This window comes from Hypanus sabinus, chromosome 6 (assembly GCF_030144855.1).
Source record: "Hypanus sabinus isolate sHypSab1 chromosome 6, sHypSab1.hap1, whole genome shotgun sequence".
Taxonomy (NCBI): Eukaryota; Metazoa; Chordata; class Chondrichthyes; order Myliobatiformes; family Dasyatidae; genus Hypanus; species Hypanus sabinus.
Window position 1 is genome coordinate 171,970,394 of NC_082711.1, and position 19,612 is coordinate 171,990,005.

The window sequence follows — 19,612 nt, forward strand, 5'->3', positions numbered from 1 at the left end:
GGGTAACGTGGTGCTGCATTAATCTCACAGAGATGACCCTTGGTAGCTGTGTGACCATTGTACACGGGAATCAGAAGTCAGTTCACTCTGGGAGTCACATCTTGTGTGAGTGGACCAGGAATGCTGACCATCCCAGTCCCGGGACTGGAAATCCATGCAGGCAGAGACCACTTTAGGAGAGCAAGCAAGCCTCGGGGGGGGGGGGGGGATCAGAGGTCTGTGCGGGTCCGGGGTTCGAGTCCAGGAGTTCAAAGTCCGTGATTGGCGAGTCATGGGGTCGGTGTTGAAGGTCGAAGTCTGGAAATGGACTCGCCCCTGGGTTGAAGGCCTGAGGCCTGTCTGTGTGCTGTGAGTGGATGGGGTTGGGTAAAAAGGGCTCGTTTCGCCGTTGCTGATTGTAGGCGTGCTACATTGGCTCTGCAAGGTGTGGCGACTCTTGCGGGCTGCCCCCAGCACGCTCTTATGTTGTGTTGGTTGTTAATGCACATTTCACTGTGTGATTTGATCTGCATGTGGTAAATAAATGAATCTGGGAAGGGAGGAGGGGGAAGCACTGGGAATAGCTGACCATTGCCAAACCTCGATTCGTACCTGATCTGACGCCTTGTTCCAGTTTAACTTGTAAATCACTGCCTGAAAGAAAATAACCTGTACCGCCGTACAAGTCAAAATTCCTATCCAGTAACCTGCAAAGTAACAGGACAGTCATCAGTGAACAACTATATAAATCCAGTATCCCTCTCCCTGACCAGGCCTCCACCTGGTTCCGTCTGCCTGCCATCCACCTCCTGTATGGTTCTATCAGCCTCTGTCCCGCCCCTTCCCTGCCCTGTTACCTCCCCCCCCACTTCCCTGCTCATAGAGCCATATAATCCGAAAGCACAAAAACAGGCCGCTCGACCCATCTAGTCCATGCTGAACTATTGTTCTGCCTAGTCCCATCAACCCACACTTGGACCATAGCCCTCCATACCCACCCCTTCCATGTATTTATCCAAATTTCTCTTTTTTTAATTCAAATTTTTCAAATTTATCCAAATTTCCAAATGTTGAATTGATCCTGCCTTCAGCACTCTGCTGGCAGCTCGTTCCACACTCTCACCACCCCCTGAGTGAAGAAGTATCCTTAAACATTTCACTTTTCACTCTTAACTCATAACCTAGTCTCACCCAATCTCAGTTGAAAAACCTGCCCACATTTACTCTATATATACCCCTCATAATTTTGTACACCTTTATCAAATTAACCCTCACTTCCCTGCACCCTATGGAATAAAATCCTGGTGCTCCCCAGTGGCAAAACAAAGGACAGAGCGTCTCCCCACATCCCTCACCAAGAACGGTGGCTTATCAAATGCACAAGAGATTCTGCAGATGTTGGAAACCCACAGCAACACCCACAAATTGCTGGGTGTTCTCAGCGGGCCAGGCAGCGTCTATGGAGGGGAATAAATAGTCAAAACTCTTCATCGGGTCCGGGGTTGCAGAATGGAAGGTCAAGGGAAATAGCTGGGCTGGTAGGGCGAGGCAGAGGATCACAGCCTGGAGAAGGTTTGTGGTAGAAGGGGTTGCAGGGGAGGGTGGGGTTCAGTTGGGGGTATTGGTTTGTTAATGACACAAACCCTATCACTATATGATATTTTCAGCATTCTTCTAAAAAAAACAGATTTCTGTTGCTTCTAAGTTTCTTTGGAGTTCTGATGTTATAGTCCATGTTTCAGAGGCATATAGCATGATTGACCAGATGTAACATTTTAGTAGCCTAAACCTTGTCATAGAAATGTGTCTGCTGGTAAAAACGGGTTTCATTTTTTGGAAGTTAGTTTTGGCAATGGTAATTTTTCTTTTTATTTCTATTTTACATCTAGCATCTTGTGATATAAAGCCACCAAGGCAATTAAAGCCAGTCTGTTGTTCATATGGAGATAGGGTAACTAATGAGATATTACCCCAATGTGCCCATACAAAAAGTTCTTTAATGAGAACATTAAATGAGAGGATACTTTAAGTCCCGGGCCATGTCATCAGGAAGGGAGAAATAGAATGCCTTACGCCCGGGAAACACGGAAGAGGAAGACAAAGAAGAAAATATATGGACACTGTGAAAGAACTAACAGATCTAAGTGTGTGAGATATCATTGACGCTGTGAGGGATCGTTCGATGTGGGGAGCCATGATTGCCCAAGAGTGTAACACGCAAGGCACATGAAGATGAAGAAGAATGACACAAACGGTACAGGCAACGCACACAAAATTGTGGAGGCAGTCAGCAGATCAGGCAGCATCCATGGAGGGAAATAGACAGTTGACATTTATGGTTGACTCTTCATCAGGACTGGAAAGAAAGAGAGGAGATGGCCGGTATAAAAAGATGGAGGTAAGGGCTGGAACAAGAGCTGTCAGGTGATAGGTGGATCAAGGTGAGGGGGAGGGAGGTAATAGGGCAGGGAGAGGGTGGGACAGAGGCTGGAGGAACCATGGAGGGGATGATAGGCAGACGGAACCAGGTTGAGGCCTGTTATAATTTCCTACCCAATATTCCGAGTTTTCCAGCAAACATGATGGGGATTCCAATGGGAAACCCAATCAGGTAGAACCCAATTAGGTTAACGACCGCACCCAGTGCTTGTTTCCCTGCCCCTCTCAACACTCCACTGCTCACAGCCTGTGTAAGACACAAAAGCAAACATCACCCGGTTACTTCCACAACAATCAGGACTTGGGAGCGCAACAGTTAATCAATCAGAGAGGTCTGCAGGCAAAGAAAGTTAGGAATAAATCTGTTTTCTTTCTGAACTTTGGCTCAGTGGTGTAGTGGGCTGAGTCACTGCCTCATGGCTCCAAATACCAGGTTCAATCCCCTCCTTCGGCACTGGCTCTGTGAAATTTGCACGTTCTCCTGGTGCTCCCGTTTCCTCCCACACCCTACATGTCAGGAAAGATACTGGTTTTGCGGGTGGTGGTGATTCCAGAGATGAGGGAGATCAGCCATAACGTTATTGAATGACGGAGCAAGCTCAACGGGCCAGGTGGCCTACTCCTGTTCCTATTTCTTATTTCCTTATGAGGAGAAACTGCTTTTCCCAGAGAGTGGTGAATCTGGAGTTCTCAGTCCAGGGAAGCAGTAGAGGCTAGCTCTGATCTCTGACCTTCTCTCTGTAGCCCTTACCACCTCACCGATCAAGAACCTAGCAATCTGTGGTGAACCTCATAAACCTGTCTGGACACGCGCCCCCCCCCCCCCCCGCCGCTGACTGCTCCTGTGGCTCCTCCCACAGACCCCTGTATAAAGGCGATTGGAGGCACTGCCCCTCCCTCAGTCTCCAGGATGTCATATGGTGGTCTCTTGCTACTGACTGCTCTCTTCCAACCAATAAAAACCTATATTTCACCTCACGTCTCCGAGAGTTATTGATGGTGCATCACAATCTCTGCCTTAAAGACACAACATTGTTTGGCCTTAGCAACCCTCTGTGGTGAAAAAAATTCCTCAGATTCATCACCCTTTGGTTGAAGAAATTCCTCCTCATCTCAGTTTTAAAGGGGCATCTCTTTATTCCAAGGCTGTGCCCCCGATGATCCTAGACTCTCCTATTAATGGAAACATCCTCTCCCACTAACTTTAGCATCAAGTAGGTCCTGTCTCGCACTCTCTCCCAAAAATCCTTCTGAATTCCAGAAGACATCAAACTACGATGACTTGATATTCAAGGCATGGTCTGTCTTTTCTGGGAAGTAAGCACTGGGATTTGCGGATTCCCAGTGGGTGTATATGTGCTGAAAGAGAAAATCTCGACGAACAATTCTGATTTCCAAAAGCTCTTGCTGAATAACTCACAGCCAAAGCATCGAATAACTGGTGAATGATGACCAAGGGTAACACATCAGCAACCAGCAAAATAATTTCCCTGTAGAGAGAGACACAAAACATGTCAAAGAAAATCTCAGATAACAGAACACAGGTCCTTCAGCCCACACTGTTGTGCCAAACCAATTAAATTAGGAATCAAATGGCCAACTAAGCCAATTCCTTCTGCCTACACAATGTCCATATCCTTCCATTTTCCTCACAATCATCTGCCTGTCTAAATGTCTCTTAAAAGTCTAATGTTTCTGTCTCTACCTCCACCCCAGGCAGCACCCACCAGGCCCTCACCACTCTCTGTCTAATAAACATGCCCCTCAATTACCCCAGGGCCATGCACCCCAATCATTAACCAAGGGGTGCATGGATCCCAGGTTGGGAGCTCCTGCCTTAAATGGATGCCCCTTTGGCATTAGACATTTCAACCCTAGGAAAAAGATATTGTCTGTCTACTCTATCTATGCCTCTCATAATCTTATAAACCTCTATCAGATATTCCCTCAGCCTCCTCCACTCCAGAGAAAACAACCCAATTTTGCCCAACCTCTCATTACAGTGTCAAAATCGCTTGGCTAGAAGTTAAGTTTTTTGACGTTTGAAGAATCTTTCGTTTGGAACTAACTTGTCAGAGGTGAAGATGTAGCCTAGCACGTGGCTGACTGAACTCAGAATCGCACAGGTCACTGCCGCACAGGATCCTGTTCAAAGGAAAGCAAAATGTTGGGTAAGTAAATAACTTTGTCCAAGTAATGCTGGTGTTGGTTTATTAGCGTCAGATGTATCGGAAGCCCAGAAGTTGAGGCCTGTCTGCGAATCTCTGTGCGTCTTGCAGGGGAAGATGAAGGCCCAGTGGCTGTGAACCGAGCCCTCTGGCGGCTGGAGGCCAAAGACGGCCCTGTCCCGTGGTCAGAGGACTGCGTATGTGTGCGGGCGCGCGGGTCGGCAGGAGGTACGGGGCTTGCTTTGCTGGTTGTCATGCTCAGTTCCTAAACCTGAATCTGAATTTGAAAACATATTGAAAAGATCCTGTTGGACTCTATCCAGGACTGACTATACCATACGCAAGTGCATCCAGACAGTATCGGGAAAACAGAATGCAGAACACGGTGTTGCAGCTTAGAGAAAGTGCACAGCAGGCAGACAAATAAAGGGCAAGGACCTTAGCACGATAGAATAAGAGATGAAGAACACAACAGGTCTATTCAAGAGCCTGATAACAGCAGGTTGGAAACAGTCCTTGAGCCTGGTGCTTTGTGCTCTTCTGCCTGACGGGACGGGGGCAATGAAATAATGACCAGGGTGGGAGGGGTCCTTAGCTGTTTCCCCAAGGCAGTTGAAAGTGTAGGACTGGGGGGGGGGGCTTGACCAATACCATTAAGCAAGGGGTCTGTGAACCCCAGGTGTACACTGAGTCAATGGAGTGAAGGTTTTTGTGATGGACTGGGCTGTGTTCAGACTCTCTGCGATTCCCTGTGGCCTTGGGCCACACCAAGCTGTGACGGATCAGGACAGAATGCTTTCCGTAGTGCATCTTTAAAGCTCGGTAAGAGCTATTGGGGGCACGCACAGCTTCCTTACCTTTCTTGAGGAAGTGGAGCCACAGGTGTGCTTTCAAGTTCCTGGCAACCTGCTTACAGTAATCCCTAATCTCTTCTTTTCCCCCCTACCCACACGACTGTTCCGGCAAACACTTCAGTGTGGTAATCATTGAGTGTTGCACAGTCTGACCTGCTCTCTCGGAGGTGAGTCATTGAACCAGGACCTCGAGGGGCCCCTCGGGTGGATGCCCACAACAATGTCCAACTCACAAGCTTAGGGACACTTACTTTGATTCTCCCTCCATGGGAAAAGAACATTGATTAGCTAAGCTTCATGGGAATAAATCTTGCTGTTCCTAAAATGTTTGGTCTGATGCGTGTAGTGGGTCTTCCTTTTTGCTTTCACTTACAGCTTCCAGCACTGGCCAGCGGTCTCGCGGAAAGGAGAGCTGAATGTGTGCACCTCTCCCTGCCAATACATAGCCTCTCCAACCTGCAAGCCTCATGTAAACTAAACTCCTTTCAGACTCAGGCTGAACTACAGGGGACAGGGAAGAGGTCTGGCCCCTGTACTCTTCGCTCTTTCACTCTTCAGGGAGGGGGTACAGGAGCCTGAAGATGCTCACTTGATGATATACTGTGCATACAGCTTCTTGCCTTCCACCACCAGATTCCTGAATAGTCCAACCCAAGAACACTACCTCGCCGTTTATTTTCGTACTTATTATTCATTTATGTAAGTAATGGATTTTTTATGAATTTGCTCTTCACTGTTGCTGCAAAATAACAGATTTTGTGCCGTATGTCAGTGATGATGGATCTGCTTGTGATTCTTGTGAGAAGTGGGGAGAGCAGAGGCAGATAAAGAGCGAGGAGGGGTTCCTGAAGTCATGTTCTGGAAGCACGAGGGACTCACCAGTGCAGAGCAGACCAACTCTCGCCAGGGTTTTAGCCTTCTGTGGGTGTCTGGCACCCAGCGCATTACCCACGTGGACGCTGGCAGACACACTGAACCCCAAAGGGATCTGTATGAGACAGAGTACACAAGAGTGGAACTGATGGAACATGGGGCAGAACGACACTGAACATATACCGCACAGAAACAGGCCGTTCAGCCCAACTTGTCCATACTGGCTCATAATCCTCCTGCATGATTGCCGTCTGACCTCACCTAATCCGTCCCTTTCACTTTGGGTGCCAGAATGTTTCTTATCACATTAGCCTTCCACCTACCACCTCCTCGGACAGCTCGGTCCACGTAACCCCATGCTCGGCCCATCAAGTCTACATTGAGGCTTTGGTAGAATTAGTTCCTCTATCCAGCCCTTTCCCTGAAGGTGTTTTCTCTTCATCTCTTCATCCCACTCAATATTGGAAGTACTTTTGCACCTTGGTTGCTTGTCAGTCTTTATTTATGTACAGTATTTTTCATAAACTCTACTGTATTTCTTAATTTTCCTGTAAATGCCTGCAAGCAAATGAATTTCAAGGTGACATATACAGAACATGCTTTGATAATAAATTTACTAAGAGGCTCAGAATCATATTAAACTACAGCACAGTAACAGGCCCTTCAGCCTATCTAGCCTGTGCCAGACCATTTAAACTGCCTAGTCCCGTCGACTTCCTTCTGGACCATACTCTCCATACCTCTACTATCCATGTACCTATCCAAACTTCTCTTAAACATTGATAACAAAATCACATCCACCACTTGTGCTGGCAGCTCGTTCCACACTCTCACTACCCTCTGAGTGGAGAAGTTTCCCCTCATGAGCACAACAAGAAGAACTAAATAATGATGACTGCAGGAACAGCAATTTTAAAGAGATAAATTTAAAGATTAGCTTTATCTGTCACATGTACGCCAAAACGTACAGAGAAATCGTCAGTTGGACCAAATCAAATCAGTTGGGATTGCGCTGGGGGCAATCTGCAAGTGTCACCACGCTGACTGCGCCAACATAGGATGCCCACAACTTGCTAACCTGAACAGCAGGTCTTTGGAATGTGGGAAGACATTGGAGCAATGGGGGGAAGCGTGGGAGAACGTAGAAGCAGACCGTGTTGGGAATGGAACCCCAATCAGTCAAAGCAGGCACTGTAAAGCGATGTGCCAACCACGGCACTGCTGTACCGCCCCAATCTGCCACCATGCCTCGTAGAGTTGTTGAAAAGTACAACACAGAAACAGGCCATTCAGCCCATCTAGTCCCTGCTGAGCCATTTAAACTGCCTACTCCCATCCACCTGTACTGGGACCATAGACCCCTCCCCCCCACACCCCTACCATCCATACACCTGTCCAAACTTCTCTTAAATGTTCAAATTGACCTTGCATGCACCACTTATGCTGGGAGCTCATTCCTCACTCCCATGACCCCCTGAGTGAAGGAGCTTCCCCCCATGTTCCCCTTAAACATTTCATCCTTCACTCTTAACCCATGACCTCTAGTTGTATTCTCACAGAACCTCAGTGAGAAAAGCCTGCTTCCATTCACTCTATCTACACCCCTCATAAATTTATATAGCTTTATCAAACCTCCTCTCAATCTTCAACAGCCCAAGGAATAAAGTCCTAACCTACTCAGTATTTCTTTATAACTTGGGTCCTCCAGAACCAGTAATATCCTTGTAAGTTTTCTCTGTATTCTTTCAACCTTATTTACATCTTTCCTATAGGTAGGTGACCAAAACTGCACACAATACTCCAGATTAGGCCTCTACCAAAGCCTTAAACAACTTCAACATAACCATCCCAACCACTGCACTCAATACTTTCATTTATGAAGGCCAATGTGCCAAAAGCTTTCTTTACGACTCTATCTACCTCTGACACCACTTTCGATGAATTATGGACCTGTATTCGACTTTGGTTTAACCTAAAGGAGTCCCATTTGCCTGAATTAGCCCATATCCCTCTAAACATTTCCAATCCATGGACCTGTCTAAATGTCTTTTAAATGTTGCATATGTGTCTGCTTCTACCACTTTCTTGAGCAGCGAGTTCCATACACCCACCATTCTCTGTGTGAATTATTGCCCCTCAGTTATCTTTCCTCTCACCTTTAACTTAACTTTTACAGATGTGTAGTGGAGGGTATATTGACTGGCTGTATCACAGCTGGTGTGGAAACATCTATGCCCTTGAATGGAAAATCCTGCAAAAATTAATGGATATGGCCCAGTCTGACTCAGGTGAAGCCCTCCCCATCACTGAGCATGTCTACACAAAGCACTGTCACAGGAAAGCAGCATCCATCATCAGGGACCCCCACCACCCAGGACGTGTTCTGTTCTTGCTGCTGCCATCAGGAAGAAGGTCCAGGATCTTGGGACGTACACCGCCAGCTTCAGGAACAGTTATTACCCCCTCAACCATCAGGCTCTTGAACTTCACTTGCCCATCACAGAACCGTTCCCACAACTATGGACTCTCTTTCAAGGACTCTTCATCTCATGTTCTCAATATTTAATGTTTGTTTGTTTGTTTATCTATTTGCACACTGGCTGAATGCCCAAGTTGGTGCAGTCTTTCACTGATTCTGTTATAGTCATTATTTTATAGATTTTTGAGTATGCCTACAAGAAAATGAATCTCTGGGTTGTGTATGGTGACCTGTATGTACTTTGATAATAAATTCACTTTGGACTTTGAGCATATGCCCTTAGGGTTAGACACCCACATCCTGGGAGAATAGGCTGTGACCATTCGACTTTCCTGGGCCCTCACAAGTACACTCCTCAGTCTGCTTTGCTCCAGGATAAACAGCCCCAGCCTGTCCCATCTCTCCAGATAGGGTCATAAGAGAGTTTTCATTACATTGGCCTTCATAAATCAAAGTGTCGAATACAGGAGTGGTGATGTTATGTTGAAGCTGTATAAGACATTAACTTGGAATGCTGTGTGTGGTTCTGGTCCCCAACCTGCAGGGAAAGACATCAATTAGATAGAAGGAGTGACGGGAAAGTTTACCAGTGTGGTGCCGAGCCTTGAGGACCTGAGTAACGGGGAAAGATTGAGTGGGTTAGGGTTTTATTCCCTGAAGCACAGGAGAACGAGGGGAGATTTGCTACAAAATTATGAAGGGCATAGATAGGGTTAATGCAAGCAGGCTTTTTCCTCCGAGGTTGGGTCAAACTAGAACTAGAAGTCATAGGTTGTGAAATATTTAAGGGGAATCTGAGGGGAAACACTCCTTCGCTCAGAGGGTGATGAAAGAGTGGAATGAGCTGCCGGCAGAAGTGGTGGATATGGGTATCTACATGGATGAGAAGAGTCTGGAGACCTATTGCCCTGGTGCGAGGCAATGTGAGGTAGATTAACAGTATGGCATGGACTAGATGGGCTGAAGTGCCTGATTCTGTGCTGTAGTGCTCTATGACTTTATGATTCTCCTCAGAAATCAAGCCCTCCAGTCCTGGCGATTTCCCAGTGAATCTCTTCTGTGCCCTCTCCAATTTAATCACATCCCTCCTCTAGCTGAACTATACCTGTGCTAACAATCCAGCTGTAGCCTCAGCAACATTGTGTACTGGGGTACACAATGTACCCCAGTGACGCGGGGTCCCAGCACTTGTACTCGGCAAACAACCTCTTCACTAAGGCAACCTGTACCTCCCCAAGACTTCACTCCTTCCCAAAGCACAGTGCCCAGACTCTGGGAGGACCCGGGTGAAGGGTCTCGGGCCAAAACGTTGACAGTTCATTCCCCTCAGCCTGACCTGCTGAGTTCCCTCAGTGTGTTGTGCTCTGGATCTCCAGCATCTTTCTTTAAAAATCAAAATAAACTTTATTCAGAATAAAAAATATTGACAGGAATAAACCACTGAGTGCCCTTTCTACCCTTTACATTCATAGTTAAGGCTTTCAGTGCTGTTCTATTACATTCCTCCCCATTGTTACCACTGTTCATGTAGCCCTTGGGGGTGGAATACTCTGCAAATGCAGCCCCTCATGTTCCACATGGGACTTACCTAGTGCCTCATAAATCGACAACAAACCTTCCTTGTTCCTCATCACTCCTCCTTAACTTTGTTCTGTTTAAACTACAGTGTGTCTCACCACTGTGATCATCTTCAGCTGCACCACTGTCTCCTATTTCTCCCTCGTCCTCCTGTAGAAACCCTTCTTGTCCTCTCCACATCCACACTTCACATCAGCTGCAGCCCTGGAGATGTTGCCTGCATATCCTAATCCCTTCCAGTAGTATCTAGCCTAAAGACCAGTGCCCTCGTCACCAGGACGACTCCTATAACTCCCACCCTGGTGTCTCCTAAAGATTTACCACTGGTTTAATATGGTGAAAATGAATGGTTCGGATATTGACAAGGCTTGTGGGTTTGAAGAAGCCCAGTTTATTTTCATCAGCTGCATGAACCCTGATATTCCACAGAACTTTTAGACTTACCATGTATACTGCTGTTAAAATCTGATAGATGATGCACTGGGCCCCGAGCTGGATCTCGTTCATTAACCCTGTGATGGAGAAAGAATCGGATGAATGAGCAATAGAAAATTACAGCTAAGAACAGAGCATTTTATTCCCTGCCCAGTCTTAACATTAGAGTCACACAGTCAGGAATAGGCCATTCTGCCCATTATGCCCAGCCTGACCTTTTTTGCCCAACAGCACTAATCCCATTTGCTCATATTGGCATCATGTCCTTCCTATCAAAAGGGTTCTTTAATTTTTTTTTTGCTCAGCATAACAAAACTTACAATTTCCAGATACATTTACATTTCTTTCCCTCACGGATATCAGCTATCAAACACTTCCATCAAAATAGAGACATCACCACAACATCCTATACAAAAGCCCTTATTAGTATAGCATACAGGTTTACATCCACACACTGCAGATAAAGTTGCCATGTTTTATGAAAACTATTTGTTTTTGAGTGTACCATACATGTCAAACCGTCCAAAGGAATGTATTCCATGATTAATTTACGCCAATCAAAAAGTCCAGGGGCCTTATCGGATATCCAACAAAGTAAAATGTTCTTCCTCACCCAGAAAGTCAGGATGTTAAAAAGTTTTTTTCTGATGTGCATTAATAATACGACTGCTGGGTAAGCCTAAGAGAAAAGACACTGGGTCCAGTTCAAGATCCATCTTCAGAATCTTTTCCATTTCACCCAAAATATCACTCCAGTATGCCTGAAGTTTAAGACAAGTCCAAAAACAGTGGGTGAGAATTCCAGTAATTACTTTACATTTAAGAACACATTGGAGAAACCCCCGTCTTAAATTTCGAGAGACGATCTGGAGTCAGATGGGCTCTATGCAGAATTTTGAGTTGCAATGCTTTAGTTCTATTACAAACTGAAATTTTATTTGCATTATCACAGATGTCTTCCCATGTTTCAGCTGTAATTTCTACTCCCAGCTCTTCCTCCCAGACCTTTCCCAGCTGCTCAGCCTCTCCACAAGAACATTCCCTCAGGATGCTGGAAAAGGTACTAATGCAGACTTCACCCTTAGAAGAAAACACCCTCTTTTCTATATCAGAACTATAGAAGCCAGTTAACAATGATGTTTTTTTCTGTATATAATCTCTTATCTGAAAGAAATGAAAAAGACCCTTGTTGGGTATGTTAAATTTCTGTACTATTTGACTAAAAGACATCATCGTTCCTTCATCAAGCAAGTCTCATAGATGGAAAATGCCCTTAGAACTCCAAAGTTTAAATCCAGAATCCATTATGCCAGGCTGGAAATCCAGACTGCCGGTTATTGGAGTGAAGGGTGATATTTTCGCTGCGTTGCCAAGCCCTGGCTGTATTAATTGTTACTGGATTGCGACAATATTCCTTAACTAGTTTCATCTCATTGAGGAAAAGCAAATTAATAAAGAGGGCATTTTGCTTGTGAAGCTTCAATGTCTAGCCAAACTGTGGAGGGGTCCCTGGAAACCCGGTCAACTACATAAGATAGAAAGGAACGTAATTGATATTTTTTGACATCTGGGAAATCCGGACCCCCTAGACTACTAGGAAGCTGTAACTTAGATATTTTAATACACAGTCTTCTTTTGTTCCAGATGAAAGAAACAAACCAGCCATTTTTTTTAAAGCAAAAGGCTTCTTAAACGTAATGTACCTGTCCCATACACCACAGGAACATAGAAATCGACAACACATTACAGGCCCTTCAGCCCACAGTGTTGTACCAACCATGTAACCTACTGTAGAGACTGCCTAGAATTTCCCTAGCGCATAGCCCTCTATTTTTCTAAGCTTCATGTACCTATCCAAGAGGCTCTTAAAAGACCCTATTGTATCTGCCTCTACCACCTTCACTGGCAGTGCATTCCACACACAAACCAATTCCTGTGTGAAAAACTTACCTCTGACATCCCCCTTGTACCTACTTCCAAGCACCTTAAAACTATGCCCTCTCGTGTTAGCCACTTCAGCCCTGGGAAAAAGCCTCTGGCTATCCACACGATCGATGCCTCTCATCATCTTACACACTTCTATCAGGTCACCTCTCATCCTCCGTCAATCCAAGGAGAAAAGGTGCATAAGACATGGGAGCAGAATTAGGCCATTGAGTCTGCTCTGCCATTCCATCACTGAGGAATACTCCTGTAATTTCCACTTCCTTGGTACAAGGATGATAGAAAATGGTGGGTTTTGTAGGGCGAAGGATGAGGTTGATCCTGGAGTTTGTTGAAAGGTCAGCACAGCACGTTGGGCTGATGGACCTGCTCTGTGTTGTAATGTTCTATGTTCCTCTGACTATGCTTTCTGCATATAAACAAGACATTGGTGACTGGATGCTCATTAAGCAAAACTGTGTGTTCTAGCCCATGCCTGGAGTTTAGTTCCATTGAAGTTAGCAGAGTTGGGTTGTGATACTGGGGAGCAGATCCTCAGCTACATCTTTGCACGACCAGCGGCTATGAATGAGAAGGAACTCCTGTTGTGTGTTTGATAGTCCAGTGATATTTGAGTAATATATTGTTTGATTAAGCATTCTTGGTTTGTTCAAATAATTCATTATGGGTTATATATAAAAGTACATGAATAGCATGCGTTATCACGCCACCACATCATACATGCACATCACTCTTAAAGTAAAGATGAACGTACATGAGTTATCTCTCGGCTCCCTCGTTTTCCTTTTGATTTGTATTTATGTACTGGAGTTACAAAACATAACAGTGCCACCTTCAGAAGTGAACACAGGAGCACTTAGGTCTTTCACCTGGAACCTGCCTCGCCCAAATATCTCACTCTTTGATTGTCTGTGGTCTCTCCACCATCTTTTTCCACTCCACATGCCCTGGGACTGACAGAATGGATGAGAAGCCTCTCCACATCTTGAGACGCTGCCCAGACTTCACCAATGAAGTGTGTCTACAAAATGCTGGAGGAACTCAGCAGGTCAGGCAGCATCTATGGAGGGGATTGTTTCAGCCTAAGACTCTTGATCAGGACTCATGTCAGAGACTGTTTATTCCTCTTCCAAGAGGACCACGATCTCATTGACCTGGAGAGCTGTGTTGGCTGGAGCCAGGGTTTTATGCTTTGGCTCTTGGTAGGTTCACCCATGCCAAACAGGTCAAAGGGTACAGGACAGACCAAGAATGGTCCACTGGTCCTCCAGGTTTCAGGGGTTCAGCTCAGGCTAGTGACCCTGCCACAAAAACAGCAATGAAGAATCCTTCTACATCTGAGTGTGATGGTATTCCTGAGCCTCCACCCGGGACTTGCATGGTTGACAGTAGAAAGAAACCAAGAAGAAGCTACTGGCAGGTTGAAGAAAGCCCTGGACACCACCTAAGATGGAGAACCTTCATTGTTGTCTCAAACACCAGCGGGCAATAGGCAGTAAGAAGACAGGTGCTGCCTGACCTGCTGAGTTCCTCCAGCATTTTGTGTATACTGCTCTTGAATTTCCAGCATCTGCAGAATTTCATGTGTTGTTCACGTATCCTGTTGGTAGGTCAGCTACCGAACCTTCTCGCCCCACTCTCCCCTCCCCTCCCCTAACTTCTCCTCTTTTCCCTTCCATGTACTTACTCAAACTTCTCTTAAATGTTGAAACTGAACTTGTATCCACCACTTCTGCTGGCAGTTCATTCTACACACATTGAAATGGTTAGCACGAGAATGCTTGGAAGTAGGTACAGAGGAGATGTCAGGGGTGAGTTTTTTTTTTACACAGAGAGTGGTGAGTACATGGAACGGGCTGCAAGTGATGGTGGTGGAGGCGGATACGATAGGGTTTTTTAAGAGACTCCTGGACAGGTACATGGAGCTTAGAAAAATAGAGGGCTATGTGTAACCCTGGGTAATTTCTAAAGTAAGTACATGTTCGGCACAGCATTGTGGGCCGAAGGGCCTGTATTGTTCTGTAGGTTTTCTATGTCTCAGCATCCTCTGAGAGAAGAAGGTTCCCCTTGAATACTTTATCTTTCACCCTTAACCTATAATCTGTAGGTCTAGTCCTAACTGACCTCATGTCCCTGACCTGTCCTCTGACAGCAGACCTGTCCCTGCTCCTGATCCCGGGTGTTCTCAACTGTGATCTCAGGGCTATTGAGTTATTTATTTATTCATTTCTTTACTTCATTATTTAGAGATATTGTATGGTGACAGACCCATCCAGCCCAGTGAACCCATCCCATCTATTTACACTCATTTGAGCAACTAACCTCCCAACCCATACATCTTGGGACTGTGGGAGGAAGCTGGAGCCCCCAGAAGAAACCAGCCCAACTCCTTATAGACAACAGCGGGAACTGAACCCGATCACTGGGACTGTGAAGCATTGTGCTAACCGCTATGCTACCAATCAGTGGATAATGAAACACAAGGGACTGCAGATACTGGAATCTGGAGCAACAATCCATCTGCCAGCGGAACTCCATGTGTCAAACAGCATCCATGGGGCAAATGGGGTAAGCTGGGGCAATGGAATCAAACATTTGGGTTTAAGATCACTACACTAGAACTTCCAGTCTCTTGTCACTTGAGTTCTCTGCCAATCCTGATGCAGATTTATTTGTGGTAACATTACTTTACGTGTTAGGTGTGAGAGTACTGTGTTGTGCACCTTGGTCTGAAGGAACAATGTTTCGTTTAGCTGTATGAATGTTGAATGACAATAAACTGAACTTGAATTTGATCTTGAGCTTTAGTTACTGTCTCTTTCTTGTCAACTTGAACCACTCTGGGAATTCTTCTCCGACCTCTCTCAGTAACAAGGGATTTTTCTCCCAAGAAGCTGTCACTCATTGGAAGTTGTTTTGTTTCTCACACCATGCTCTGTAAACTCTAGAGACCGCTGTGTATGAACATCCCAGGAGATCAGCGATTTCTGAGACACTCAAACCACCCCATCTGGCACCAACAATCATTCCACGATCAAAGTCACTTGGATCACATTTCTTCCCCATTCTGATGCTTTGTCTGAACGATAACTGGAATCACTTTACCACGCCTATGTGCTTTTAGGCACTGAGTTGCAGCCACATGATTGGCTGATTAGATATTCGCAAAAACGAGCAGGTGCACCAGATAAAGTGGCCACTGAGCGTCACTTGTTAGATATTTACATTAGACATGATCTCCACAATTATTTACTGACTGATAAGAGCATTCGATAAAGGTTTGTTAGTTTATTTACCTGCTAGGAATATTCCAACTTCATAACCCCACCATTCGATGCATAACATTAGCATGCTGGGGATGGCAAGTCGCACAAAGCTGCCCCACTCCTGCAGGCATTCGGGGGACCATCCTATGTTTAAAACATTTTATTTTTAAAGAGATACAGTACGGTAACAGGCTCTTGTGGCTGAATGAATATGCGCTGCCCAATTACACCCATGTGACCAATTAACATACTAACCTGCATGTCGTCGGACTTTGGGAAGAAACCAGAGCACCTGGAGAAAACCAACACATCATGGGGGGAACGTACAAGTTCACTGAAGAATTGAACTCACTGGCTCTGCCATACTGTTACGCCACTAGTGTGCCGCAAGTCACTGACACAGTGTGGGTTTCAAACCATCTAGTTGACTATACCCTTCTGAGTTCAGGACCAGTTGATTTTAGAAACGTAGGTAAAATCTTCCAAGGTTTTCCTGGTGCGCCCAGGAATTATGGATCGAAGTACGTAGCACTCTCTGTGAAGTGCAGGACACAGGCGATAAAGGAAGTAAAGGAGAAACTTGTGATATTGCATAATTTTTCTCAGTGATTGGAAGTGTAGGGGGTGGGGGGGGTTTCAATATGGAGGATTTTTTTTTACATAAACACAGGAGATTCTGCATACACTGGAAATTCACAGCAACATACACAAAATGCTGGAGGAACTCAACAGGTCAGGCAGCATCTGTGGAGATGAATAAACAGAGTCGACCTTTTGGGCTGAGACCCTTCATCAGGACTGGAAAGGAAGGGGGCGGAATAAGGAGGTGAGGGAGGGGAAGGAGTACAGGTGGCAGGTGATAGGTGAAACCAGGAGAAGGGGGGAGGAGGATGAAGTGGAAAACTGGAGATCATAGGTGAAAGCGGTAATGGGGTGAAGAACCAGTAATCTAATAGGAGAGGGCGGTGGAATGTGGAAGAAAGAAGGGAACCAGAGAGAAGTGATAGGCCTGTGAGGAGAGAGAAGGGGTGAGACGATAACCAGAATAGGGAATGGAAGAAGAGAGGGAGAGAAACTACCGGTGGACAGAGAAATTGATGTTCATGTCGTCAGGTTGGAGGCTACCCAGATGACATATGAGGTCATCTGAGGTCATCCAACCTGAGGTGGCCTCATCGTGGCGGTAGAGGAGGCCATGGCCTGACATGTCGGAATCGGAAAGGGAAGTCGAACTGAAATGGGTGGTCACCAGGAGATCCCGCCTTTTGTGGCAGACAGAGTGAAGGTGATCGACGAAAAGGTCCCCCATCTGCATTGGGCCTCGCCGATGTAGAGGAGGCCGCACCGGGAGCGCCAAGTACAGCAGATGACCCCGGCAGACTCATCGGTGAAGTGGTGCAAGGACTGTTCGGAGCCCTGAATGGTGGTGAGGAAGGAGATGTAGGGGCAGATGTAGCATTCGTCCCGCTTGCAGGAGCAAGTGCTGGGGTTGGAGGGGGGGGGGTGATCAGTGGGAAGGGACAAGTGGACAAGGAAATCACATTGGAGAGAGCGGGGTAGCACTTGTCATGCTGGCAGAGTAAGACTGTGTGTGACGAAGAACAGGACACAGACAATAAATGAAGCAGGGCAAACTTACCATATTGCATGATCTTTCTCAAGGAAGGGAGGTGTGGAGGGAAATTAGGGCAGAATTTTCCTACTGGTTGTAGGAAATAAAATCAGTTCAAGTGACAGTCAGGTTTCACTTTAGTTAGACACCAAGGAGTTTTGCTAGGGTGCCTAAGCATTTTGCAGAGTACCACAGTAGATTTATATATTGTGTTGTACTGCTGTCTCAAAAAAATTTATGACATATGTGAATGATGATAAACTTGATTCTGATATGGGCCTCTATTGTGGATAGAGAGTGAGAAGGGGGCAGGGAGAAGGGAACCGTGGTTGGGAAAAGGGGAAGGGAGAGGGGAGGGAGTGGGAAGAACCAGAGAGACATTCTGTAATGATCAATAACGCTATTGTTTGGAATCAAATGACTTTGCCTGGTGTTTCAGGGCCGGGTGTGTCTGTACCTGCACCACCCACCACCCCTGGCTCTCCTTCTCTGCCACCTGTCCCACACCCTTGACATTCCCAACATCCTTTGCTCCCAGATTTACAAACCTGTTCTCGGCTCCACACTGACAAATACAGTACTGTGCAAAAGTCTTAGGCAGCATAGCCACATACAATATGAGTGGCTAAGACTTTTGCACAGAACTGTAGGACATCCACAATGCTCGGTGATAACTTACCTGCCCAAGTCTCCACGTGCAGTCTTCGACATCGGATGTAGAGGAACAGGAAGATGGCCTGGCAGTACTGAGAAGCAACATTGGCCATCGCAGAGCCTCTGGAACACACCGAGTTTAAGGGTTAAAGGGTCAACGTTTTTCATCATAAATATTTACGTGTATTAGGAACTTGCTGTGGTGTATGGGTCAAGCAACAAAAACAACGTTCAACAATGATAAAGAATTAACAATTATGTATAAATAAAGTTAGAGGTATATGAAATAAAATGTGCATGAACACATAAATACCAACATGTGTTCAAACTATTCAAAGTAGAATTATCAAAGAATGTATAAGTTATACAACCTACTGATTTGTCACAAACCCAATTTTTAAAAAATGAAGACCAACCCCCAATATGCACAGGGAAAGACAGGAAAGAAAAACAAATTATGCAAACAAGAGAAGTGAGCAACAAAGTCATTCTGTTTAATTCCCAACCAAATTCGGAATTGAACAGCAGTATAAAACGTGGTTTAAAGTCTTTGCAGTGCCATGCAGTGATGGACTTAATAGATAAAGGAGGCCGGGGTCTAACTGTAACGATTGATCAGATTAACTGCCCAGGAAAATAAACTTTTAAGATGGCTTGAAGTTTTTTGTTTTAATAGTCCTATAGGAGTGCCAAAAAGGAACTTTTGGAAAAGGCAGTTCACAGGGTGGGCAGTGTCCACAATGATTTTCCTGCCCACTTCTTTGTCCTGGACTCTTACAAGGTCCTGCAGTGATGGCAGACTGCAGCAATGAGCTGACAGTTCACTGAAGGCTACAGCGAGCTGAATGTGGCATCGGCAAAGCCAGTGTTGGATGAGTCGTGCTGCCTTATCTCGGTGATGGGCGGCAGGTCCTGTTGGGCCCACTAACCAAGGAGAAGGCCTGGCGTGGCACCTGAGCACCTTGCAATCTCCCTCACCCCCGCCCACCAGACAGAGTGGCCCTCCCCAACCATGGTAAGGAGGTGTAAAGTACAATGGGAAGCAAAGGTTTAAGAGGAATACAGGCCAAATGGGAGTAAATGGGAGCAGCTGAGGCAAGCACCTTGGTCAGCATAGATGAGGTGGGCCGAGGGGCCTGTTTCTGTGCTGTGTTACTCCAAGGTTCAATGAAACTCTAGGGGCACGGGGCTTGAAACTGATCCGCCTGCTCACCTTGTGGGACTGAAAGTAGGGGAAAATGAATGGAGGAGAAGAGTTTGCGAGGGGAACTCTATGAAGTGACCTACACCTATCAATACACGGGGTACCCCAGCTCTGGTTGCTTGGACCT

The 19,612-nt window shown here is 45.9% G+C and overlaps 1 protein-coding gene across 3 annotated transcripts in view; it reads right to left on the bottom strand.

Annotated features, from left to right (window-relative positions):
* The window catches only part of LOC132396102 (multidrug and toxin extrusion protein 1-like), a 61,808-nt gene that overhangs the window by 3,604 nt on the left and 38,592 nt on the right, over positions 1-19,612 (bottom strand). For all 3 annotated transcript variants that reach the window (XM_059973542.1, XM_059973541.1, XM_059973543.1), the window contains 8 exons: positions 18,307-18,404; positions 16,046-16,159; positions 10,815-10,882; positions 6,320-6,428; positions 4,488-4,563; positions 3,839-3,908; positions 2,533-2,665; positions 592-686 (listed from right to left, as the gene is read on the bottom strand). In XM_059973542.1, coding sequence (XP_059829525.1) covers positions 592-686; positions 2,533-2,665; positions 3,839-3,908; positions 4,488-4,563; positions 6,320-6,428; positions 10,815-10,882; positions 16,046-16,159; positions 18,307-18,404 — 763 coding nt within the window. The remainder of the gene's footprint in view (positions 1-591; positions 687-2,532; positions 2,666-3,838; positions 3,909-4,487; positions 4,564-6,319; positions 6,429-10,814; positions 10,883-16,045; positions 16,160-18,306; positions 18,405-19,612) is intronic.